The 27,892-nt window shown below is 39.9% G+C and overlaps 1 protein-coding gene across 2 annotated transcripts; it reads left to right on the forward strand.

Moving 5' to 3' along the window:
- The first annotated feature begins 909 nt into the window (after positions 1-909).
- Positions 910-25,934, forward strand: tgfbr2b (transforming growth factor beta receptor 2b). 2 transcript variants are annotated; one of them, XM_053633355.1, is made up of 8 exons: positions 910-1,279; positions 7,885-8,032; positions 8,192-8,382; positions 9,038-9,097; positions 16,684-17,465; positions 19,438-19,579; positions 22,430-22,557; positions 24,548-25,934. In XM_053633355.1, the coding sequence occupies exons 1-8, from the start codon at positions 1,201-1,203 to the stop codon at positions 24,734-24,736; spliced, it is 1,719 nt and encodes a 572-aa protein (XP_053489330.1). In that variant the 5' UTR covers positions 910-1,200; the 3' UTR covers positions 24,737-25,934. The 2 variants fall into 2 exon arrangements, with proteins under 2 accessions (XP_053489330.1, XP_053489337.1); XM_053633362.1 differs by lacking the exon at positions 9,038-9,097 and having other exon boundaries at positions 921-1,279; positions 24,548-25,927.
- Positions 25,935-27,892: the final 1,958 nt, after the last annotated feature.

Consider the following 27,892-nt stretch of genomic DNA (forward strand, 5'->3'; position numbering starts at 1 on the left):
TAACCCTGTGTAGGATAAGCGGTATGAAAACTGTATGGGATCTATAAATGTATATTTTGACTGTGACTGTCTGCAATATCAAACCAGAGTTTTTTTTACAGTACAGAAGTACATCAAGTACAGAATGCAAAACGAATAACATTTTCAAGTCCAAATGTTCAATGAAAGTAAGTTCAGAAATAGCAGCCTATAATCATCATAACAAATGGCAGAAATGAAAGTGTTCTTATAATGATAATAATTAGATTTTCTTTCATGAAAATGTTTAATAATGCACGTTTAAAAAAAATTATAATTAAAATTAATAAATCTAACAGTGGGTGCATGGTGGCTTAGTGGTTTGCACGTTCGCCTCACACCTCCAGGGTTGGGGGTTCGATTCCCACCGTGGCCCTGTGTGTGCGGAGTTTGCATGTTCTCCCGGTGCTGTGGGGGTTTCCTCCGGGTACTCCGGTTTCCTCCCCCAGTCCAAAGACATGCATGGTAGGCTGATTGGCATGTACAAAGTGTCTGTAGTGTGTGAATGTGTATGAGATTGTGCCCTGTGATGGATTGGCACCCCGTCCAGGGTGTACCCCAACTTGGGCCCGATGCTCCCTGGCATCCCCGTGACCCTGAAAAGGATAAAGCGGTATAGAAGATGGATGGATGGAAATCAAACAGTCCATAAAGAGCAGGGGTTCGGGTGCAGTATGTTTTATCTCCTAACCTTCTCATCGAGAAAAACCACAAACACACATACACACAATAATAATAACGTTTTTGAATTTTTAAAAAAAAAATTTAAAAAAAAAAAAAAAACAACCTTCTGTGTGTAATATTGTCAACGTGTCATTTTATGTTGTTTACCCTAAATTAGACTTTAAGGCGTATAATTACAGACCGGGACAAGAAGCGCGTTCTGCAGCGGGAGGGAGTCGGAGGAGGAAAAGTCCTGCCCTTACTGAAAGATTTCCTGTTTCAGAGCAAAGCGAGCAGAATCCAGTGAGTCAAGCTTCAGAGTTCACTCTCACACTTCACACACACACACACACACACTTCTCTCTCTCACACACTGAGTGAGAACGCGCGAGCCTGTTCATCTCCGGAGTCACGCAGCTGGAGCGGAGGAGCGGAGATCCACACAGCGTCCACTTCTTTCCAACTCGGGGACACTTTTAACTTCATGAATGTGAGACACGGACAGAGAAAAGTTCTCTAATGGAGTATGCTGTCTTTTCCGCGCTGTGGTGGGTCACTGTGTTCATGTCTACACTCACGCTGGGGAGGAACGCATTCGGTGAGTGTGTGCTTCTGGTAGATTTGGGACACCACCACACAGTGGAGCACTCCCTGTTCAACACTACTCCAGCGATTCTTTCCAACAGGTTATGGTTTACTCTCGGTGTTCTTTTCACGTGTACTTTCGTTCTGTCACTGTATCGTGTAGAAGTCACGCAGTGTTAGGAAGAGCACACACGTTTCCACAGGTGTCTCGTTAGAATGACGTCACAAGTGCAGAACAGACGTGCCGATTATGAATGATCGTTATATAGCCTAGTAGTCAAGTCGTTATAGAGTCTATACCATAGCCTACATTTCTCCTGTTGCCTGCTTGAGAGTTTTGACAGAGTTGTGGATTGTGAGATGTGTTTTCATCTGGACTTTTTTTTTTTGTTTCACTATTTGTTCACTATTTCATCTCTTTCATCTCATTTCTTGCACAGATAGCTGTTCTTTCAAACTCAGCTCTGTTGTGACTTGAGCATGAACAGATCTGTGCTGTTAATAAGCATACACCTGATTTGCATTAACCGTGTGGACTCATAGTTTTGAATGGTTTCCAGAGAAAATATACATACTAGTGGTACAAAACATGACCTCTTGAGGGTCCCACTGAAGGCGAGCGTGAAGGAAATGTTGGGTTTGCTACCTTTATTTTCCGATAGTGGATAGTCCATCCATCCATACTCTGTACCACTTTATCCTTCTTCAGGGTCACGGGGGAACCTGGAGCCTATCCCAGGGAGCATCGGGCACAAGGCGGGGTACATCCTGGACAGGGTGCCAATCCATCACAGGGCACAATCACATACACATTCACACACCCATTCATACACTATGGACACTTTAGACACGCCAATCAGCCTATCATGCATGTCTTTGGACTGGGGGAGGAAACCGGAGTACCCGGAGGAAACCCCCACAGCACGGGGAGAACATGCAAACTCCGCACACACGTGGCCCCGGCGGGACTCGAACCCCGGACCCTGGAGGTGTGAGGCGAACGTGCTAACCAGATAGTGGATAGTACTTTTTTTATTTCTCCTCAATCTCCTCAAATCTAAGGAACGGTGGATGATTCCACACTTCAGCTCCTCACTCTTAAAACATTATACTATTTTTATTATTAAATTTGTTTTTGACTTAATCATTTGGCATTGTTTTCTATCTAGTTGCTGATTTATTACCCTTAGGGTTTGGAGATTTAGAAAGTGTGTTAGAATTAAACTGATTAATTAGTACACCACAAAATATAAAGCACTTTTAATAGGCCATGCATTCAAAGTTTTTTTTTAAAAAAAAGAGCAAAGTCTAGGCTAGGAGTTCATGTCACCTTATGGCCTGCTGCCATAACGGTTCACCAACACACTGCTCACTGGACCTGGACACAAACAGAAGAAAGTGTGTGAATTAATACAGGTACAATGAACCACATTATAAACATGGTCACAATTTTTGGATTCCGTTATTAGAGGTTTAAACATGGGGGTTCAGATGTTGTGCACTCCTGTTGCATGTATAAATCTTTAAGGTCACGTCATGACGAGTTTGCCACAAACCCCTGCAACCAGCAGGCTATGAATGAATCACTAATCCAGAATAATGATGACTGCAGACCTTTTCTTTGTCATTCTGCGAGTTTAAGTGAACACTTTCACAGTAGTGTGATCTCGAGAGGGAAAGATTTCAATTCTAGCCAAACCCCCTTCCTTTTATTGAATAGTGTAAGCTGCTTGTTTATTCTCCTCTGCCTTGGTATTCATGTTAACTCTTCATCCCATAATTATAGGTGAGTTAGGTACTAATTACATCTAATGGGTCCCTCCCTGCCTCAGCTCTCCTCTGAAACAGCAACCTTTCTGTGAGAGACAAAGCTAATGGTTCCTATTCCGCCTGTAGTGAGAGAGAACCCATGTTATCTGTTATTGAGTGTTCATTAGAAAATACACTATAAATAGATAGATGGATAGATAGATAGAGTATAGCAACTGAATAGGTACAGTAACTGAATACAGATAAACACACACTATAATGTTTATCTGTTTTCAGTTACTATACCTTTGTTTATCTTAGTCATTGAATATAGTATGTGGACGTAATGCCTTTACTCAGTTAGTGACATTTCCTTTACCTATCTGCTCCCTGTCTACTTTCTGTACTTTTACTGTCATTTTCACAAACAGCACACACTGTTATTGGGTAGCACACCACACAGAGGCATTTATGTCCTTAGTTTAGATCCTCCTCCATGTTTACGAAGGCCCCTAAATTTGTTATTTTATAACCAAATGTGTGTGTGTGATCATGTGTATGCTTCTGTCTGTCTGGGTGCTCGTCTGTCTGTCTGCCTGCCTGTCTGACTGTTTCTCTGTCTGGATGCTCGTCTACCTCTGTCTGAATGCAATTTTCCCTCTGCCACGATGTGGATAATCACATGTTTTTCTGAGATAAAGTGTGCCACCGTTTCTGTTGCCTGAGCTGACTGAACATTAACAACGCCAGCAGCTCAGTGTCAAGCATTAGACCTGGACACAAAATGCAGACACCTATATTTTTAGCTACACCACAAATAAAGTCCTGCTCATGGACTTACTCAGTACCTGAAAACCCTGCACTTTACATGCACATAAAGGGGACTGTAGGACTTTAATATCTCCTTTAAGAAGATTGCATGGATGGACCTTCCAGTGAAAGGCTCTTCAGTTCAGGCAGCAATGCTTACTGTCTGAAAGAGACCTTTTGTAGGCCTTCTGAAAACTGCAACGCCCAGGCAGTGAAGCAGGAAGGGGTGTTAGTCTGAGCCCATGTTTACTCTTGCCTCTGTGGGCCTCTGAGTGAAGAGCTGAGAAACAGCTATTTAGGGAGGAGAAGAGGGGTCACATAACCTCTAAGTGGTAGGATCTGATTTGACCATATTAGTCTTCCTTTCCTCATCATGGACACAATCCGCTCTTGGCCTGCTTCACTAACCCTGAACATTTGCCCAGCTGATCAGCAAAGTAGGCCTGTTGTCTTCCCTGCATGTTTTGGCACAGTGATATCAAATTCAAACCAGATGCACTCCACCCATGACGCATGTAGAGAACTTTTTTTTTTAATGTCGTGCAGTGCATTGATAACTCTCCACAGTGGCAGTAAGCTTTTTCCCTCCAAAGTTTGTTATTTTAGCTGTGCAAAGGAAGACACATTTCCACCTTTGTCTGTTCTTCCTTCCTCATCCAGGTCACCTGGTCCATCCTTTACTGGCTATGAGGGGAGAGAGCATTAGAAAGGAAAGGATACAGAGAGAGGACAGTTTAGTTTAAGGCCATAGCTTTTAAAGGTTAATGCGTTCTAATTCTATGATTGATTGTTTTGGGGATTGCAAAGGGATTTAAACAGTTACTACAAGTGAAAAACAGTCTGTATCCCACTGTCTGGAAAAAGGCGCGCAAAAAGTGCATCATCTGCACACTTTAGTGTTTTTCTGAAGGGTCTGTGAAGCTTTTAGTGGGAAATAGTAGAGAAATCTCCCAATCCCAATCTCCCAACCAATCAGGGTTATATTCTGCGTTTTGTCTGAGAATAGTTTAGACACTGCATGACTATTGCAATGTTGTATTGTAAGAGTTTTTTTAAATTCTAACCAGTGTTTTGAACATAATCTCAATCTAGCACATCTGTGGTGTATGTGCAGTCACCACAGATAGGAATTTCAAAACATTTTCCAGCACTGAAAATAGCATGAGCAACATGTTTACTTGATTCTCACTGATAATTGAAGTTGTTGGGGCAGCCGATAAACTTTTTGTTTTTTGTAGAACACTTATTATTTTCTATAGTTAATAATTTCTACGTTTACCTTTACTGATAGATTATAATGGTTGTAGTTGTGAGGTAGCCTTATCTAGTTGCATATTTTAGATATCTATTGATGGAGTTCAACAACTGCACTTCGACTTCCATTATAAGTGAGTTTCCTGTTCTTTTCTCAGAGAAGTGTAAATATTCTGGGAAGTCTGTGGTCATCACGTCTATGATACAGATGCAGCTGATAAACCCTGGAGTATTCCTTTAAACACCACGCACTATTTGCTCTAACTCATAGCATATGTGGTTAATGGCAGTTTATATCAGTAGCAAGGATCAAAGTTATAGTTAAGCGCTTCATTCATAGCTTTATGTGGTTGATATTGCGTCAGTGCAATTTGTTGCAATTGGATGTTCATGGGTTTTACAAGCTGTTCACTGGTTGCGGTGCTGACATATCCTATAACGTGTATTGGACCCGATTTCCTGTGAAGTTTTTGCCCAAGTGCTTCCCATTTCAGCCAATCAGAACCTGGGAAGCCTTTTATCAGAGGAGAGGAAGGCTTTTATCAGGGGAGGCATGCTTATTACACAAGCCAACAGCTGGTTTAGAGGGCTATATTACACTGTTTAATGCCTGCATATGCCCCCTACACACAAATATGAGTGCGCACACACACACACACACACACACACACGCACAGAGCCAACAGGGCCTTCAGCTCCTGGTGTTGCCTGACTGTGCATCGCTTTTACTTATGACAAAGACACCATTCACACATAGTTTAAGCACATTCTAAAATACACTTTTTCGCACCAGATTCAAAAATCTGTATAAGTGGTGTACTGTGTGGCAACACTTATTTTAAGTAATCCAGCATAATAATGTTCACTCCAAGGAAAATTGTCCTAAGTGTTTCGGGTTAGTGTCTGAGGAAACTTTCAGTGTGGCTACAGCCGAGAACAGGTCTGAACAAGTCATAAGGAGAAGATGGCCCAGGAGATCAGCACGCAAGATCATACCGATCATGCTGACACACCATAATGCACCTTCACAACATCCTCCAACCAACTGGTCTGCCCCTGTTAAAGACAGGAAAGGGGTATTATAAATGCAATTTTCCTAATCCAGTGCTCAGGGACCACCAGGCCACATTTTCATTCTGTTCCGGACCAAAACATACTTAAAGTTCATAATTAAGTGCTGCAGAGTGGTAATTACCTGGCCCAGCTATGGTGGGAACTGGAACAGAGCAAAAATGTCGACTGGCTGATTGTCTTGGATAACTTCATAATAACTTGGATAAAATTTCATAATTAGAGAAATTTGAAACACAGGCTTTATTCATTCATCATTTATCATATAATGAATAAAACATATCTTGTTATAAGAAAAGAATCCACAATGTGTTACCACTTGAACATGAATTATTTTCCTATAACATGATGTCCTAACTGCTTTATTCGTCATATATCAGAGTTACTTGTCCACAATTATCATTTTCATCAGTTCCTAATCATTCCCTCACCAGCCTCTTTTTTTCATTAGTTAATAAAACCATATGCAGCTTGTCATGTTAGCGAGAAACTGGAAAGTTCAAAGTCCAGAAGATTCTCCCATGGCAGAAACATTTGTGCTGACCCCTGAGACTCCTTCCATAAATATTAAATAAACATTTCCTTACAGAAAACTGCACCACATCATCAAGATGTTTTTCTTTGTTTAATAGCAACATGTTTTTTGTTTTTTTATTATCATTGTTAGATTATGAATATCAGATGCTGAGTTATTAGTCCATGCTTTTATTACATCCCGCCTTGACTATTGTAGCAGCCTTTTCTCTGGACTACCGGCACACTCTATCTCCTGCTTACAATATATTCAAATTTCTGCTGCGAGAGTACTAACTTACACTAAACGATCTGCACATATCACTCCCATCCTATATAACCTTCACTGGCTACCTGTCGCATCCCATATTATATGTAAAACTCTCTTACTTACATTTAAGTCACTCCATGGTCTTGCTCCTTCCTACATCTCTGAGTTGCTCTCTCCCTATATTCCCATTCGCTCACTCAGATCTTCTGGGTGTGAACGTCTCCTTGTTCCCAGATTTTGCCTTTCATCAATAGGCAGGTATTTTTCTGTTGTGGCACCTAAGCTATGGAACTCACTTCCCCTGGCAATTCGGACAACTACCTCTATCTCAGGATTTAAAACTCAGCTCAAAACCCATTTGTTCACCCAATATTACCAGTCATAATTTGTATCTGCTTCATGTAATACTAATTGTGTTCATCTGTTTATAGTGCTTCATTTTCTGTGCTGTCTACATGACGCTAAATGTCTGTCCCTTTGTTGTGGTTTTGAATGTTGTAAAATTTATTATAACTATGCAGCTGCATAGCTTGCTCTGGACTGGGCAAATGTCCATTGTCCATATGACCCATATGTTTGACTGTTGTACTGTACTGTTATTGTCTTTTATTGTGAAGTGTCCTTTAGCTCTGGAAAGGCACTATACAAATTAAACATATTATTATTATTATTATTATTATTATTATTATTATTATTATATCTTCCATGTACTAGAAGGGGCACATTAATATAAACCATTTGAATTACAACCGGGACTATTGTCAGAGCTACGGTTATAAAAAAAAAATAAAAAAAAAAAAAAGCCAACACCTCCTGTCCAGTCAGGTTTGAGAATTGTGATATAACTGATATTGTAGATGTTTCATCATAAGGTGTTATTGACAGTTTTAAAGCACATTTCAAATGTTCTAGATTGTATTGAACTCATTTGCTTGTATGTTGTGTTTTAGTTGAGATACCTGGCAGACTTAATCCACCCAAGCTGTGTAAGTTCTGCGATGTGCAGATCTCCACCTGTAATGGCTCTGGTACATGCAAGGTCAACTGCAGCATTACCTCCATCTGTGAAAATAGCGATGAAGTCTGTGTGGCAATCTGGTATGTCACTGCTACTGGGTTGTTGTGGGGTTTTTTTTTCAGGTTTTTTTTTTAGCAGGTTTATTATGTATGCATAGATTTGGAAACACTCTACTCTAAGTAGCACTATCTTTATTTAATAATCCCTTTAATTATTGCATGTGTGTTGCGGTCCTTCAGGAGGAAGAATGAGGAGAACAATACAATTGAGACAGTGTGTCACTCTCCAACACAACCTCTGTATGGCATGTTTCTGAAAGACTACAACAGCAGCACATGTGAGATGAAGGAACAAAAGACAGACAGCGGTCTGCTCTACATCTGTTCTTGTGAAGAGGAAGAGTGCAACGAGAACCTGAATTTTCTGCACAGTGAGTTTCAGCTCCATTCTTTTATCCACTTTTCTCTCAGTGTCAGGCCATTTCTTGCTATAAGCAGTATAACCTTACCACCGTGGGGTCAGATAATATTTTTAAACAGATATGAAAAAAAGCACACTTTACTGTCATTTAGCAAAAAGGTTTATCAGGTAGTCATGGTGGGCATACGGTATGAAAAAAACAGTTAAATTAGGTAACTAAGGTAACTAACATCAGAAAATCACAAATAAGCAATGATCATGAAGTGTCCATATCTATCTAGGGCAGAAAAATGCAAAAAGAAAAAAAAAATCAGACCCACAGTAAGTACACAGCAGTAAGAAATGAATGCTAATCAATTGTATTTAGTCAGTTTGTTTAGTGAAGTAACTGAAATGGAAGAAAAGGTTAGTGACTAACTCACTAACTAGTATCTAGAGAAAGAAGTGTTAGGCTAACTTGCTAGCTAAGCTAAGTTTCTAGTTTGTTACTACTAGCTCTGACAACAGTAGCCTGTTGACTTTACAGATCACTACTCAGGTGGTCGAAACGTCAATCACCTACAGTTCTTTTCAGTCTTATAGTAACTCAGACAAAGAAGGAATTATTTCAAGTTCAAACATTTCAATATGCTAAGTAGCCTAATGATCTAATGGTCATTTTTCAGGTGCTAAAAGGAAATATTCTGGGGTGTCGTCAGAATTAGAGCCAACTGAAAGCAATCCAGGTACATTTTTAAACCAAACTCGACTGACTATATACAATCCCCTCTGAAAGTATTGTAATGGTAAGGCCAATTCTAGTGTTTTCACTACACATTGAAGCCATTTGGGTTTGAGATCAAAGCTGAATATGAGATGACAGATCAGAATTTCAGCTTTCATTTCTTCATATTTACATCTAGATGTGTTAAACAACTTCCACCTTTTGTTTGAAAAAGTGATCAAAAATATTGGAGCGTGTGAAACAGGTGTTTCTTGCTGCCCAGTTGTGCCATGTTAAATTGATTGTTTAAAGAATTAATAGCTCTGAATGACTACTCTTGGTTTGGTCTTCTCTTTGGCCCTGGGTTTCGCCTGTGAAGACTGAATTTGTTGTTAAAAAGGATAAACCAACATGAAGACCAGAGAGCTGTCTATGGGAGAAAAGCAAGCCATTTTGAAGCTGTGAAAAGAGGGACAATCTATCAGAGCCATTGCACAAGCATTGGGCATAGCCAATACAACATTTTGGACCGTCCTGAAAAAGAAAGTAACCACTGGTGTACTAACAACCAGACATAGAACAGCTCGGCCAAGAAAACAACAACAGCAGCTGATAACAGAAACATTGTGAGAGCTGTGAAGAAAGCCTCCCAAAAAAAAACAGTTAGTGACATCACAAGGGCAGGGGTGAAGGTATTTCAATCCAACATTTGAAGAAGACTTTAAGTGCAGAAATTTAGAGGCCATACCACAAGATACAAACCACTCATGAGCAGTAAGAATCAGAAAGCCAGATTGGAATTCACATAGAAATATAGACATGAACCACAAAAGTCCTGTAACCAAGATTACCCTCTACCAAAGCAATGGAAAGGCCAAAGTGTGGAAAAAGAAAGGATCTGCTCATGGCACAAAACATACAAGCTCATCAGTCAAGCATGGTAGAGGTAATGTTATGGCTTGGGCTTGCATGGCTGCTTTTGGAACAGACTCACTGATCCTTATTGATGTTGGTAGCTCATGATGGTAGCAGCAGAATGAATTCAAAAGTCTACAGAAACAATGTCTTACACTTTACAGTGAAATGCTTCCAATCTAATTTGGAGGAGCTTCAACATGCAGCAAGACAATGATCCAAAACACACTACCAGCACAACAAAGTGCTTCATCAGAGGGGAAAGAGGAAGGTTTTAGACTGGCCAAATCAATCACCAGACCTTAACCCATTTGACCCAAAACAAACAACAACTGAAAGAAGCTGGTGTAAAAGCCTGGAAAAGCAACACAAAAGTAAAATACAATAGTTTGGTGATGTCAACGGGTCACCGGCTTGATGCAGTTATTGCAAGCAAGGGATATGCAACCAAATATTAAGCGTTATTTACTTTAATTTACTTTAAGACTGTCTGTTCCATTACTTTTTGCATACCTGAAAATTGGGTGGTCTACCACAAAAGATGCCATGCTCTAAGTTGTATAACACATCTAGATGCAAATATCAGAAAATAAAAGATGAAATGCTGATATATCATCTCATATTCATCTTTTTATCTCAAACCCAAATGTACTCAGTGTACAGCAAATTAAAATAGAATTGGCCTTGCTGTTCCAATACTTTCAGAGGAGACTGAATAACTAGATCATTTCCCCCAGTCTTGTCTAAATTATGATAGCCAAAGTTAGTGCAGATTATTTATAATAGTTATTTTTTATAAAATATATTTTATATATAATAGTTACTTTACCTTCGTTTTTAATATATATTTTATTTCCATTTTTAATTAATGACTTAATTTATATAACTTTCTTGTGTAGATATTTAATTCCTTGTGTATGTAGTTCAGTTGTTGTTCAGTTATTTTTATTTTATTGTTTATTAAACTGTTTTTCCTTATCCAGAATAATAAAGTATTAATTCTGCTCATTCATATATATAAAATAATATGATTGGTGTGGGTGGGGCACCCCTATACAAGTTGTCACTTAGGGCCCCCAAATGTTCAGAAATGCTCAGGTGAATTAGCTTGGCTTTTCTGAATGCACTTTCATGAGGACAGAAAGTAGTAGGGTAAACATGCGTTTGTAGGAGTGTGTGTGGGAGCTCGAGAGATTTTAGAGTGAAACTTTGCAGGGTTCAAGCTCTGCTGTGGCATGACTTTTAGCAGCTCGTGTTGCAAAGGTGTGTTTCAGAATGACAGGGCTGTAGGAGTGCATATGTGTGTGACTGTATATGTCAAAAAAATCTGAACTGTAGTTTAGCTTCTGTAACTGCCAATGCTGCTACTAAAGTCATACTAGCATTCTCACTTAACTGGTTTGTGCTTTTGCCCCAAAATAGCTTATACACTGCATAATTAGTGCAATATTGTTTTGTTTTAAGTGTTCTTCATATTTTACCAGGAAATGCTGGTATTTCTCAACATATTTGCCACACACCACATCTGTAGTGTACCACAGACAAGAATTTTTAAACATTTCCCAGAACTGAGAAAAGAATGATCGACCTGTTTACGTAAATCTTACATATAATAGAAGTCTATTGCCAGTTGTTGGGACAAACTTTTTTATAGAACTATTTTATCATTCTCTTTAGTAATGTGTCCAAATTTGTAAAACGAATCCTTAAGGAAATGGGACTACTTGTTAGACAGCTGAATTTTGGAGTTGGGCAGCATGGTGGTGCAGCTCCTGAGCTCGGGTTACTGTCTGTGTGCAGCTTCTCCTCATGTCCATGTACATTTCCTCAGGGTTTCCTCCTACCTCCCAAAAACATGCCAGTAGGTGGATTGGCTAAAGATAAATCGCCGCTTGGTGCGAATGAGTTTGTGTGTGTGTGTGTGTGTGTGTGTGTGTATGGTGCCCTGCAATGGACTGGCATGCCATCCAGTGTTTATTTCCACTTCATGCCCAGTGTTCTCGGGATAGGCTCCGGATTCACTGTTGCCCAAACCAGGAAATAGCATTTACTTAAAGTGAGGAGTTATGTGGGTCTGATTGCTTCTGGAAACCTCAAGAAAATAACCATAATTATTTTTTCACTATATTGCTATGATGCTAACTTGAATAAAACTACCTTGGAACAGTTTTGGTGAGACAGACTCTCATTACTTTCTTAAGGTATTTATTATTATAATGTTTATAGAGTATAATGGTTATATAGTTCCATATTCTAAATATTTATTGATGGAGTTTAACAACTGCCCTTAGACCTCCGTTACAAGTGAGTTTATAAAAGCGTCTAAGCTCTTAATACAGTATGTACCTGTCTTGAAGTGACCCTAAATTATATAAAATGTGTTTGTTTTGTGTGTGTAAATGAATTCCTTTTGACGGAGTTCATGTGAGCATGTAGTCTGGACATCTCTGAGATTGCACTGAATACGTATCAGGCAAACGTTATTGTGTCATAAAAATATCACCGCTTATTACATTGCAATATGGAAATAAAGGCCATTCCACAAGATATCAGGAGTGTGGTGGGAATATATAAGGCTAGAGGTGTATCTAATTTGCATTTTCATAGAATCTAGAATGTAGGGTAAATGTGTAAACATTCTTGTGTACTTCTTTCTGTTGTCATATTATGTCACGTGAAACAATTTTTATTCAGTATTGAAAAAAATTGCGTCTTTAAAACAAATTTTGTCAGACTGTAAGCTTGTATATACAGTAAGCATGCATTAAGATGATATATTAGGGTTTAGCTCATGTTACGTATAGGACACCTGTAGACAGTCGTAATACTCTTCACCAACTGTACGTTAGTTAGCAGTGCTTGGCCTGTTCAAGACAGACTGTAGTGCTGGCTCTGTTTGTGTGGTGAGGCATGCAGCAAAGGATCCCAGACGTGTGGTTTCCTGTCTCTTTAACTCAAAACAGAGACAATACAACCACATAGCAAAACAGCTGGGTGTACTGGGCATGCTCTGACTTAATACGTTCTCGTGTTAGCAGGCCTGTAGTGGTGCATGGTCCATGTGTCGTAGTATTTTCATTATGGTACACAACCATAAACATTCCAGGAGTAATAGACAGCCCTAAGATTAATTTTAGAGTGTTGTACATAACACAGAGACTTCCATTGCACTTCTGCGGTGTGTTAAGTATGAAATGTGAAAAGGCATTTCAAGTTTCTGAGGAGGAGTCCTACTCCTAATGAGGCACGTGCTGCAGGAAGTCCATGTTTACTTATAGGAAAGGAGCCAAGGTTAGTTTTCTCAGAAATGTTTGTCATTATTTTCACTGCGCATGATATTTGTGACATAAACCGAAACTGAGATCAGGTCTGCATGTTTGCGTCATCAAATTTTGTAGCTGTCAGTAAATGAGCTCCAAATGTCAGTTGTCAAGTAGACAGAATACCACTTAGAACAGAGGTTTTCAAACTTTTGTTACTAAAGCCCCCACCACCCCAAGCCTCCCCAATCATGTGGCACCCCCATGATGATTATCACTAAGTGAACCACATATCTCTACTACTGTTTTCCTCTTTATTTTGATAGTAGCTTAGTAGTAGATATTAGCTTTCTATCAAAAGTACAAACGTTTCTAATAAACAACTTGTAAAGCTTGTCTGAGAATGTATGTCGGTCATTGTAGCATGAGTTGCACACGATTTTGTTGTTGTTGTACACTGGATCGGCTCAGTACAAAGAGTGACAAATGTACTGAAGACGGCAGCAGCTGTCTTGATTTATAGCTGTTGGAAGCGTCTCCCTTTTACAGTCAGAGCTTCACACATGACAAGTTTCACACTCTGCTTTTGCAGCTTGTTAGTGTATGTGGCCACTGACAGGCTGTTGCTGTGAAATATATATGATGCTAGACATTTTTACATTGTAAATAGTATATATGCAAACCTTTTTTGTGTTTTTTTAAGTTTTTTTTTTTCTTCTACATTTAGAAGAATGTACAATAATTTTTATTCTGCAGGATATTATTTAGAGCAGAGGTCTCCAACGTGATGCCCACGGGCACCTGGTACCCTGCATGTAGTCTGCGAGACGCCCGCCAAGCACGGTCTATAAATAATTTTAATTATTGATTTGAGTTTTTATTTATACTTACAAAAATGAAAAAGTGTTATAACATTCCATATAACATTAAAACATCAAATCAGGCAGTAGCGAGCTGACGGCATGAACAAGGTGAAATCAACTATAACAAAAAAACCGACAAAGGATACAGTTTAGCTGATGGTGCACCAGGTCCTGCAAAAAAGAAAAAGACATTACTTTAACGAGGAGTGGTAAAAGACAGAAGTTCTCTTCAGAAATGTCGAAGGCAAAAGAGTACGCCTCATCCGTGGGACTAGCATCGCGGTATCCAAGAGGCACAACACGGAGAGACATTTCACCTCAATCCACAAGACCTTCAATAGCAGTCATCCACCAGGTACATCACTTAGAAAAGCAAAAGTTAACGAGTTGAAAGCAACATTATGCAGGCAGCAATCTTTTTTTTAACAGACCTGCTAAGAAGTCACAGGCTGCAACCGAAGTTTCATTTACAGTTGCTCATTTTTTGACAAAAGACAAAAAATCGTTCTCGGATGGTGAAATTGTCAAATGTGCAAAGACTGTGATAGCGAACACACTGTTTAAAGACCACAAGAATGGAGATGAAATCACATCTGCACTCTCCGACGGTCAACTCGGGGCGAGCACAAAATTTCAATACATTTTCTTGGAATATTTTCCAGGATTGATTGTTTAATAAAAATTTTTTACAACATGATATCAAGATATATCATTATCCCTTATTATATAATTATCCCTAATTATATATATTTTTTGAGTATATCAAGCAAGTAGCCCTCTAGACTGTTTTATCCCTTCAGGGAGCCCTCACTTACAAAACGGTTGGAGACCCCTGATTTAGAGGGAGACCCAGGAGAGAGTGTCTCACATCATGAGCACCTTGAATATGTCTTTATACTGCTGTCCCAAAAGGTTCAGGTTATTTGGACTCAGAGAAGAGAGAAGGAACTCAGTATGTGTCATTCTTCTGAATTACTCATTTCCAAGACTGATTCTGAGGTAAAATTGTTCACCGTCAGTTGATCCTTTATCACTGGTTATTTTTTGAGAGAAAGGAGAAGAAAAGCTGTCTGTTTGACAGGTCTAGTCTGGGATGATTGTTCTTTCTTCCCCCACACTATGGAATCCAGAGCAGATGCTCCAAAGACAGGTATGAGTCACTGTTGGCCTAAAAAGGCGGGGGGGAGCGAGTGAGAGCGCTCTGGCAAAACGAGTGATAAACACTTTTATGGCACTAGTCATACTGTGAAATGGAGTCGTTACCATAACAAACAAATAACAGTGACCCCAACACTTTACTATGCATATTACCAATCCAACCTAGCAAAACCAACACATTCTCTGTCCAAACAGGAGAATGTACATTTTATTAAATTAAACATCTGGCAATAAAATTGTGATTTTTTTAAATTCTTTTTTTGGTATGTAAATGTTTCAGCAGAGGCCATATATCCACCTGGAATTTGCAGGATTAAGTGCACTCACTTGATCTGACTATCTTTGTGGTGTTCTGAAGAACAGCTCTTCAGAAAAAGTGAGACGTTTGTCTTAAGGGTGTGGCAGTCAACTTTCACATCAAATCATGCCATTGTATTTAGATTTTAATAACACTTTTTGTAATGTCGCATTGTATCCCGTCTGTGTCGCTATGTTGTGTGATTCATTGAAATGTTGAAGCAATTAGGATCTATTTGACTAACCTGTGAGTCAGGGGCTTTAGAGAACATAAGCTTCGTACTGCCTGTTATAAAGAGCTCAGCACACACACAAACACACACACACACACACACACACACACACACACACATTTATATACAAACACAGTGATGTGTTTAATTAAATGGTCTGAGAATGGTTAATCGCACTGCTCACCACAGCAGGGAGTTATTTTCAAGGTTTCTGCTGCTTTATTCACATCTCATTCGATGAAGTATAAAAGTATAAGGTCTAAATCCGTAGATTTCATTCTTCATGAGTAGCGCTTCTATTTTTACCTTTCTTTGTTTTGGAATCCTTTCCAGCCTGCTCTTTTCTTTTATTGTCATGTTAAATGTTCCAGAGTCGGGTATCTATTTATGAGTGTTTTATATCTGTACGGCAGTGATGGTGGTGTGTAATGTGTGAGTGTGTGTGTGATGGAAAAATGTAGACAGGCTGAGCTTTTTTAGCCTACTCTACTTTTTTACCCTACTTTTACCTTTATAGCTAGCACTAGTCTGTCTCAGCCTCTAGACTCAACCTGTAATGTTTCGAGAGGTTTTGCCAAACCTCAAGTTGGCAGGAAGTCTGAGTGGCATGGTAAATTTCCTTCAATGTTGTAGACAGAGTCTCACTGTATAAGCCTTTTTCTCACATGTCCTTCAGAAATGCAAAGCAAATGTGAAATTTAACATCTTTGTGAACATACGTCATCTTTAGCGGCATCTAAGTAGCAGCATTACGACCTTTAGTTCAGTTCATAACATACTGGACAATAACTGTAGAGACCGAAACTTTAGGTATCGTGTTGCAAAATAGACATTTTACTGCCAAAATTGACTGATCTTGCTTGTCCCCACGTTTGCCCCCAGGTACCCCAGAACATGAGGTGGTGTTAGTCATCTTAATCAGCCTGCTGCCTCTGCTGGTTCTGGCTGTGGTGGTCGTGGCTTCCTTCTACTGGTACCGCATGTACCGGCGTCGCAAGCTCAGCGAGTGGGAGACCAAGAAGCCTTCAAAACGCAAAGGTCCACTAGACTGCAGCGATGCATGCGCCATAATGATGGATGACGATCGCTCAGACAGCAGCTCCACACACGCCAACAGTCTCAACCATAACACAGAACCACTGCCCATCGAGCTGGACATGCAGGTGGGCAAGGGTCGTTTCGCAGAGGTTTACCGGGCCAAGCTGAGGCAGAGCTCATCACAGCAGTTCGAGACAGTAGCTGTCAAGATCTTCCCGTGTGAAGAGTATGCCTCCTGGAAGAACGAGAAAGATGTCTTCTCTGACATTGACCTGAAGCACGAGAACGTGCTGCACTTCCTCACCGCTGAAGAAAGGAAGGTCGAGAGGCAGTTCTGGTTAATCACAGCCTACCATCCTCGTGGGAATCTGCAGGACTACCTCACTCGGCACCTGATAAGCTGGGAGGACCTGCGGAGGCTTGGTGGCTCACTGGCACTGGGCATTGCTCATCTACATAGTGAGCGCACGCCCTGCGGAAGGCACAAAGTGCCCATCGTCCACCGAGACATCAAGAGCTCCAACATCCTGGTAAAGAACGACCTCACGTGTTGTCTGTGTGACTTCGGCCTGGCTTTACGACTGGATAATTCCTTGTCTGTGGACGACCTGGCCAACAGTGGACAGGTAATACTGTGTGCGTCACTCAGGGACTCAAGGAACAAATATCTAAATCTTTTTTATATCATTTAAATTGAAAAGAATTGACAAATTATAAGAAATGACAAAAATAAATCCCAGATTTTAGTTTATGCATGTTTAAAAATGCAAATCTGTGCTGTTAATTTAAATGAATACATACCTGCCAAGAGAGATGATCAACTTGATATTTCCGCTTATAATGGACAGATAAACTGCAATTCGCTCTCAGAAAAGTTACAAGATGCGACTGGAATCAACCCATAGGTTACTAGCAGATATAAATCTGTATTTTTTTTCTGTCTCTCTCATATCTCTCATGCCACCACTGATGGCACACTGGTGTGTTTCCTAGCTAATGCAGAAAGTCACAATTGTGACACACCACTGCAGAAATGCAGAAACTTGCGATTGTGTTTGTAAGAGTTAGAGTAGGGATATGTCTGAACTTGCAGGGGGAAACCCCCTCGAGCATCTTCACACTTAGATTTGTGTGTGACCTTTGTTCTTTGTGTTTGCCTTGATTTATGATTCACAGGCTGAAAATGCAGAGGTGTTGAGTGAATGAGTAAATATGTCGCATCCTGTGAAGATTTCCTTATCATGGAACTGCTCTTTTTATAATCGTGTTTTTTTCAACATTAAGTGGTATATTAAGTGGTACAACATTTAAGTTTTTTAATGTCTGTTATATGCAGAGTTGAGTATAACGCATAACTTTGTTTATTATATTCTAATTACTTTCTCTGATAACGCAGTAATGTAATGCATTGCATTTTAAACTGATATAATTTGCAGTCACTGATGTCAGTTTACAGTTGCTGACATCAATAAAATTACGCTACTTGCATTACAGATTTATTGTTAAGAAAACAATATTAAGTAAAATGCATTTTTAAAATAAATCACGTTTTTGCCCATCTGCCAGGGGCGTAAATTGGCCTGGGCATTCGGGAAAAAATCCCGAAGATTTTTTCTTTAGCCCCGAATGATTCTCCACTTGGAGTGGTTTGTTACTACGTATCTGAACGTCAGTAAAAGAAGACGGCGGTGTTGTAATTTTATATCTTCAGTGAATGGAGGCGAGACCAATCAGACAGGGTTTACAGGAAAATACGGAGAAACACTCGTGTCTTATTGGCTGACGGCTCTCAGTTCTGCCAAACGCTAGCTCACAGTCAGTGTGAGGAAAAATGGATGTACTGTATGCCTATTTTTTTTCAAACCAGTAAAGGGGTTGAAACTGAAACCATAACATCCTCTCATGCTGAGCAGGAAAACAAGGTGTGTAAATGTCTATATGAGTTCCAGTTTACGTGAACATGATATGAGCTGAGCATAAGGAAAGATAATGTACTTTGCATGGCACTGTAGTGGCTAAACCCATACAATAATAGCTTAGTTGTGCCTCCCCTTAGCTAGCGACCCCAAACTAGCCTAGTTAGAAAAGTTTTATATTTTATCGATCTGGTAGTACTACAAACAGTGACAACACCCGAGGAAAGTGTCATGATAAATCTGACTCTTTTGTAGTGTAATTTTGTAATTTTTAATTTTGTAGGTTTTGAAAGTAGCTTGAAAGTAAAGTAATTAGTAATCTGATAACTTTTTACATGCAGTAATCAGTAATGTAATCAGATTGCAATTGTAAAGTAGTAATTAGTAATCTGTAGTGGATTACTTTTTTTTTGAGGAATTTACCGAACACTGCTTATATTTTATAGTGTGATTGTGCATGGTATAAATGCAATATAATAGAATTTGAAAACTCACTTCACTGTTTTATGTTTACTATCATTATTCTGAATTCAAAGTGTACTTACTCGGTGATCAGATAATGCAGTGTCTCATTATGTCAACACTTGAACTCCAAGATGAAGACCAGCGCTTATTCAGAGTTTAGACTACAGAGAGAAAGCAAAGTAATGAGCCGTGCCTCTGTATTGTCTCCTCATTGCAGGTTGGAACAGCGAGGTACATGGCGCCAGAGGTGCTCGAGTCCAGAATCAATCTGGAGAACATCGAGTCCTTTAAACAGACTGATGTCTACTCCATGGCGCTTGTGCTGTGGGAGATCACTTCCAGGTGTAACGCCATTGGAGGTGAGATCACTCATAACACCACACCCTTACCAGCCAGATAACAGTGTAGCAAGCCAGTAGCAAACACATAGGTTTTTCTTTATGTCTGTTCACGTATTCATGTCCGAGCACTGACTTTTGTCAGTATTTCTAATCCCCTTAAAGGAACAGAGTTCTATTTCTATGGAGACGGTGGTTGCCCTTTAAGGAGCGATTGAATTAAAAATAAGTTAGCTATTTCTCCCATTATTCTGTGGCATTTTGTTTTGCCAGTGCAGCCAGGCTATTGTCCCAGAGTTGTGCACGGAAAGCCCAATGTGGCCTGTGAGCGGTTTTGACCGATTTGCTGCTTCCTGTTATTTTGAAGCCTCTCAATAAACTCTAAAGTAGAACATAGTAGCAATACTGTTAACTGAGCTGCTGGAGTAAGAGGAATGTGTAGAATGTCAAGCCTTCATTGAGTAGGTGGAAAGAAATGCTGGGAGGTTTCTGGAGGGTCAGTGTGTATGTGCATTGTAACATGAGCTTAAAAAAATATTTTCAAAATGAGTTGTTGTCATATGGTACCTAATGTCCCAGGACAAAATATGAACAGTATGTATTCTTTATTTATATGTATGCATCAGGGTAGCTTCACAAGTAGGTTCACATGATAGAGCCACATTTAACCCCTTAAACCTTACAAAACATTTTATTTCTACTGTATTTTCTAACATCTGTTTATCTACGTTCTGCTATGAGTAACCTTCAAGGCAGTTGGTTTTTAGAAACAAACTGCCAATACACCGAAAGTGTCTGAAAATTTATGTGACATACTGTGACACAATTTATAGCCATACCGATACTGTACCGTGAGATCACCCAGTTGGTGATAGCTATTTTAATGAGCCTTGTACACACTGTTCTATGTGTGCATGTGTGTATGTGTGTGTAAGTGTGTGGTGTCATGCATACCATCATTTGTGTTACCCACATGCCCCAGCATGCCCCCTCTGTGATTGAGAGGCTCCTGCAGGCTTATCTGCTGAACTTGAGACATTTCCCGACAGACGAGAGAGACCGAATGTCACATTCCTGCCAAGCGCACTGCACCAGTGTTGCAGGAATCGTTAGGATCTATCCGAAGTCTGTTTTTCAGTCTCGGACCACCCGAATCCCGCTCGGGATGGAGATAGCATGGGCTATAAGGCAGTCATGAAAAAGCCATGAAGCTGCCTTGTTGTGCTGTGGCTCACTATGTTGTTGTTAGCGTGTCCTAAATTAGCATGGGGTGCGGCCCTGGATGGGACGGCGTAGAGTAGAGCGGCGAGCTGAGAGGCAGCCAGCCTAAATATCACTTCCACTCCTACTCCCTGTGATAGAGCGATGGAGGGCATAGCAGCTGTGTGGCAAGTGACAGAACTCCATATGGCCAAACCATTTGTCACTACAGGTGTCTTATTCCCAGCAGGATTGTACTTCTCTCTGACATGCATACATATTCACAGCTCTTACCCAAACTGCTTCAAGTCTCAGAGAATGTCTGCTAGTCATATAATATTGTTGCTGCCTCTTTATTTCTCTGTACGTTAACTAGGTCAAGAATTCTACTTTGCCCTGTCCTGCCTGACCACCCTGCTCTCAGAAAGATTTAAAGCTTGTTTATATCCCAGATGCAGACAGGTAGGTCTGTGGAGGTCTCAGACAGATCATCTGCAAAGGAAAAAGTTGTTAAAAAGTGTTTTCCTAGAAAGCACCACTAGAGCGGATCGACTCGGCCTGGAGAGAGAGGCCTTGGTGCCCTGGACATCTGTTACCAAAACCGCGACATTCCTCACATAGTGAGCACACTCACGTTGTTCAGGAGACAGCCCCCAGAGCAGACAGACAGCAGAGGGAGAACTGAGGTTTCCTTCCTGCTTTATGTGATGCCTTTCAGGTGTGAGGCTGGCAAATCTGTCTAACACTGTGTACACATGGCAGGTTAGTGTGTGGGTTGTATGATTTCTGCCATGTTACCTTCTCGAGTTTATAGCCAAGAACCTAACTGGGACAGCAGGAATAGCGGTTAGTGCGGTACGACTGCTTTGTTTTAGAATTGAAACAGGGGAAGTCCACTTGTCAAAAACAGGATGTGTGCGCTTGTGGAGTCAGCTACTCTGCGGGGGCCCAATCACAGCCCTGTACTTCCTGTCCCAGACTCCATGCTGGTCTAGCCTCTTCCTGTGGACCTGTATAGCGGGGAAGAACCGCATAACAAATTCACTCTTTTAAAAAAAAAAAAGCATACACCAAAGTAAACTCATTCATCTACTTACATTTGTGGGAAAGGATTTTGGTTAGTATTGTAATAGCAGACATTCCCACTGTTCTATTATAGCCGGGGTTTTTTCCCCCCATACATTTTTCCTGTCTTGCAAGCTGAGTGTGTGTGTGGATGGGTGAGAGTTATAAGGCAAAGCTGTTGTGAGTTATAGCACAGCTGCTATGAGCTCTATTTCACAGGGTTTGGAAAATTACTGGAATACTGTTGTTCATGTTCTCTCTGGCACAGTCCAGTCATTATCCCATATTTCCTCCAATTTGTTCTCATACGGAAAACAAACAACACAGCATCATAACTTCTCATTATTGTTGGCACTCTGCTGGGTAAGCTGATCGCGCCAATGTTGTTTTGCATTTGTTTGCTTTCCCAGTGTAAAGAGGAGTGCCAAATAAATATTTCCAAAGGTGAGTTCCAGCGTTATCGTTTCCCAAACCTCAGCGTTTCTCACGTCGACTCTTAGAGCCCCGGAGAACACTTAGGATCTCTAAAAATGTGCTTTTTCCTGTAGAAAGTTATACTCTGAGTGATTAATTGTGTTCCTGTGTGCGTGTGTGTGTGTGTTTCAGAGGTAAAAGATTATGAACCTCCATTTGGCTCTAAAGTGCGAGAGCACCCCTGTGTGGAGAGCATGAAGGACAACGTGCTCCGAGACCGGGGCCGGCCTGAGATCCCTAACAGCTGGACGAAGCACCCGGTAAGACAGCAGCCAGTTGTTACAGTGACACTGAGGTTCACTGATGGCTGATGGAGAGAAACTAAAGGAAATGTTCTAAAAAGAGGCTGATCACAAACAGTCATTTGTAGCATATGCTGCAGCATAAAAACAGTCACACTTTATTTGCATAGTTCACATTAGACACTCCGTTATTAATCCATTTATAGACTACTATAAACCAGCAATTTTCTTCAGCAATATAAAAGTTTATAGATGTTAATGTTTAGTAGAGATACACAATCAGTGTATATTTCACTGTATGAAATAACAGGACATGCTTTATGAATGATAATATAATAATTTCTTACTTAGTTAAAAAGAAATATACCACAGTGCTCCTGAATGCTCTATTCTGATTGGTTATGACGTGTTTATGAATTTTGTGCAAAATTATGCAACCACAATAATAAGGTGGCGATTATAGAGTATATTTTTGGAATTCTCTTGCTAATAGGAGCAGGTGAAGAGCTTTTGAGTTAAAACTAACTTGAATACACTGTATGGCTGAAAGTTTGTGGACACCAGACCATGAGACCTATATGTGCTTGTTGAACATCCCATTCCAGATTTAGTCCCTCTGCCGTTATAATAACCTCCAGTCTTCTGGGAAGGTTTTCCACCAGATTTGGGAACATGTCTGTGGGAATTTGTGCTCATTCAGCCACAAGAGCATTAGTGAGTGAGCATTCATCCCAAAGGTGTTCAGTGAGGTTGAGGGCAGGGCTCTGTGCAGATCACTAAAGTTCTTCCACTCCAAACTTGGCAAACAATGTCTTCATGGACGTCACTTTGTGCCAAGGGACACCGTCGTGCTGGAGCAGGAAAACTGTAAAGCTGCAGCATACAAAGACATTCTAGATAATTGTACGCTTCCAACATTGTGGCAACAGTGTGCGAAGGCCCCCATATGGGTGTGATGCTCAGGTGTCCACAAACCTTCGGCCATATAGCATACATTATCAAGATATGTGCTTAGGTATGCTCATCCAATATGCAGTCAAATCAGCTCTTCCTATTCCTTTTAAAGACTGAATGTGCACAGTATACTCATAATAACATACAATTTGACTTTACTTATAGATTTCATGTAAATATCTCAGTGGAAGAAATAACCATCTGGCTGACAAAGCTTACAACAAATTCATTTTCTGTCCTTCACAGTACCTATATGGCTCAAATTCACATAATCTAATCACATAACATAACTTTACTTTATGTCAAGACGCATCTCATCACCCCATCTTTGATTATGTTTCTATAACAGGATGCCCCCAAGTCTTGTACAGTCCATACTGGATTTCAAGAGGGGTTTTTTTGTGATTGTTATGGCAAAAAAATGCTTGATTTTGCTGCAGCATTTTTTTTTATTGTGATTTATTTATTTATTTATTTATGTTTGCAGAAAACGACGTTTGCACAAAATCGTTGTACACGGCCTTTTACAGTGATGTTTGTTGGTAATTCAGACCATTCAGCTGTGCTCATGTTTAACACAACTGAACTGAAGAGGGCTTTGGCTGAACTAGAGCTGTGATGACGTCATATTGACGCGTCTCAGCCCCAACCTGCAGAAAATCTGTAGTAATTTAAAAAAGTTGCAAGCAATAAAAGTTTAAAAAATTTCAGAGTCTGCTTGATTTTGCGTTTATTTCTGCAATCCTGGAGGGACTGGTTATATTCCTAGATGGTTCATTGATTCTGTTGATGTTTTATGAGATGTATTATTTGCATTCAGTAACCACAGCTGAGTTATTTGTTATATTTATGATACAGAATAAATAATTCAGCTGTATTTGATTAGTATTTAGGTGAAGTTGCCTGTTTACGTTTAAGTGGACTGACATGAATATTGAACATCCAAAAGAAGTAATAGAACATTACATTTAGGACTTCACTTATGTTAGGAAAAAAACTGTTTTGGCCTCGTGTCTGTGCTGAAATGCAATAACACAATTGTGATCTCCCACAGGGTGTGGCTTTGGTGTGTGCCACCATCAATGAATGCTGGGACCAGGACCCTGAGGCTCGGCTCACGGCGCAGTGTGTGGCCGAGCGCTTCAGGGAGATTAACGACGATCTGGATAAGCTGTCCACCCGCAGCAGCTCAGAGGAGAAGATTCCAGAGGACTGCTCTGTGAGCGTCAGTGATGACAAGTGAAAGAGTGGGAGAGAGAGCTAGAGCCCATTTACTCTCACTCTGGACCGGGAGAGTGTTATCTGATCTCACATCATGTGATCAACAAAGAAGAATAACTCCCTCCAAACTATAGAAACTGGAATACGTTCAGTATGCTATAAGCAATGTGTGCTAGTGTGTGCGGGTGTGTATCAGAGGCCTCGGGGCACAGGCCACAGGGAAATGAAGTAGCTTTAAGCTTTAGATGTGTCTCATAACCAAAGACATAATGCACTTTATCAGATTGTCTATGCATATGCAACAGTAAAGAAGCACTGGTGGCTTTATTGCAAGAGGATGTGGCTGGTGCTTCACTCCTCACAGCTCACCGAACAGGTATCCATAAGAGATTCTATAACATGTACAGTTTGATTTAGCACTGTCTGTGTTCATGAAAATGTGTGTGAGTACATGTGTGCTCATGGGTTTGTGTGTATGAATGTGTGGAAGCATGTTTGATTCCATGTGCATAAACGAATGTGGTATGTTTGGCTTTGCTTTAACAAAGTTTTGTTGTTGTTGTTGTTGTTGTTGTTGTTTTGCCAAAGAAACAAAGCACAGTGTAAATATAAGTATTAAATAAATAAATAAAAATCATATTACAGCATTGGAAAGGCAAAAAGGGAATAGGACCCTGCTCTGACACCAAGAAGTATTTTAATAAAGTATTTCCAAAGGTGTATCTTTCTAAATAATCAGGAACACAGTTAAATTTGCCTTTCTTTTTGGTTTTTATAAGCAGTATATTGTAAATATTTTATGATTAAATAAATTTGTTTACAATGTTTATTGTAATTTTTTTTATTTTTAGGGGATTTGCTGCATTTCATGCTCCGTTTTTATTTCTCTCTCTTTTTTTTACCTTTCTTTTTGATCACTAAAATGTATACCAGTAGCAGAAACGTAATGAGAAATACAGGAAACTATAATAAAATACAGGTAGTGAACCTTCATAGCTTTATACTCAAAGCTAATAGAGTGCTCCGTTAGCATCACCCTGGTTCCCTCGACATAGATTACTGCAGAAAATAAGCTCTATGACTAACAAATGTTTATGATTCTTACTTGTTTTGTTCATTAAGATAATCTTCACCAGTTAATACAACTTTTATGAATTTTGAATCCGAAATACAATCGCTAGAAGTAAAAACTTAGTTATAAACAGCTTTAAACAAACTACACCACAGTCACATGACTTCAACATCACCACCACTAAGCTATACAATTTGGGGGGGTGGCGGCCACCTACATTTAGAAAATACTATAAATTGACAAATCTAGAAGTTGGAAAGTTTGAGTTGATATAGTTTGCAAGAGCGCGAGTATAAACACGACAAGGCTGTAGTAAATGAGTTTTCGGCATGATGATGTTTAATGTCCCAGAAAACCTCTGTAGTCCCAGTTAGCCACTTGTTAGCAACCGCCTTTTTCAAGACACGTAAAAGCTTAATAAAATCATGAATTGGGTATTACTGATGTAGGCTATTTTATCTTGTAGAATAAAACGTGAAAATATCTTGAGCTTGTGTTCACCACAGACCTTATTTCAGGCATTTAACCAAAAACCCATTCAAAAAATCCATTGACTTCAGGACGATGGAACCCTAAGTGCTAAAATGATAACCCATTACCAGGTTAAAGGACCCTAAGGACCAATTATGTACTTTAATAATGTTTAAAAGTACACTATACTCACATGTCACAGTAAAAGATACATATTAAATTATAAAAGGCATCTCCTTGTGAATACTATCCCAGCTACAAGCAAAGGTACAGTTTAGTACGTTTTTCCTGAGGGTTTTTTTTTACCATCCATATACTGTCTCAGGTTGATTTTTGACTTAATTGATTGACGTTTATTACTTGTGACACTGCTGCCTGTTACTGGAGGCCTGATGAGTTTTCCTCGTGTCTTCGACAACATTCCTTTCTTAGTAGTCAGTTGCTTACTGACACTGTGTTGTTACCAGTACATCTTTATATTATCTCAGTTCTGGGAAACAAGCCTGTTAACTACATCCCATTTGATATCAATTTTGTGCAATGTTTTCAACAGACACCACCTTGATATGTGTTTTGATAAATCATCATGTATAATAAGCACTACCAGCATGTCAGGTGTAAAGATGAGTAAAGCTTAGCTTTAGGAGTCTGGAGGCATGCACCATGGTCCCACAAATGTAGAACTGCGACTGTGCTAAGTGGCAGAGAGGAGTAGCAGGTGAATGGCCATGTAATTGAGCTTAATAACCTCTTCCTTACACTGAGTCTCTTGAGGCGTGAGCATATTTGGAGAGAGCTTTCAGCTCAGACACAGCAGCAGTTAGGTTGGGCTTTGCTGAACAGATGTTCCCACAACCAGAATATCAGGCTGAACACCGCATCCCTCAGACAGACCCTGTCTGACTTTAGAATAGCTACAAATTGAGTTTCTCCCACTCTCCTCCTGCCCTCTCTCTCTCTCTCTCTCTCTCTCTCTCTCTCTCTGTCTCTCTCTCTCTTTCCCCCCTTCACTCAGCCCCCATTGTCCCTCTACTATTTTAGATTTAAACCACTGGAGTTTTGTCTGGAGCAATAACCATGGGTAAACTTGTGTCGGAAAATAGCTCTTTGTGGCGACAATCTCAGAATAGCCTTCATAGAGTAAGTCTTGGCATTTCGACATGTTGCTGGTTTAAAGTGGACTAGGCTGACCAGAGCAAAGCACTTCATTTCTGCATTTCTGTGTTGGGTGGAGAGCATGAAAACATTGCACACTCTGCTTCACCACAATTGCCAAGGGGACATACAAAATATGAATTGAACAACTTGAAATATTTATTATGGAAAGAAAAACTTTTTTTTTAAAAAAGCGATTCAAAATTCTTGAATTCTTCATTCAACAGTATTTATTTTTGGGGGGGGGGCAATGAGGTGTGTGGTAATAGGAAAACAATCAATGGCAGGGTGGTGTTATGAGTGTTATGAGGCAAAGTGTGAAGCAGAGTTACTGCTACCATCCAAAAGCTGATTATTTTCCAACAGCATGCCGTGTATTTTATACCTCTTAGACCACAGAAATTTGGCAACAATTACACTACTTAGATTATTTAAAGAACGACATATTGTACATTTTAAGCAGTACATTTATAGTTACAT

Source organism: Ictalurus furcatus, chromosome 1 (genome assembly GCF_023375685.1).
Source record: "Ictalurus furcatus strain D&B chromosome 1, Billie_1.0, whole genome shotgun sequence".
Classification (NCBI taxonomy): domain Eukaryota; kingdom Metazoa; phylum Chordata; class Actinopteri; order Siluriformes; family Ictaluridae; genus Ictalurus; species Ictalurus furcatus.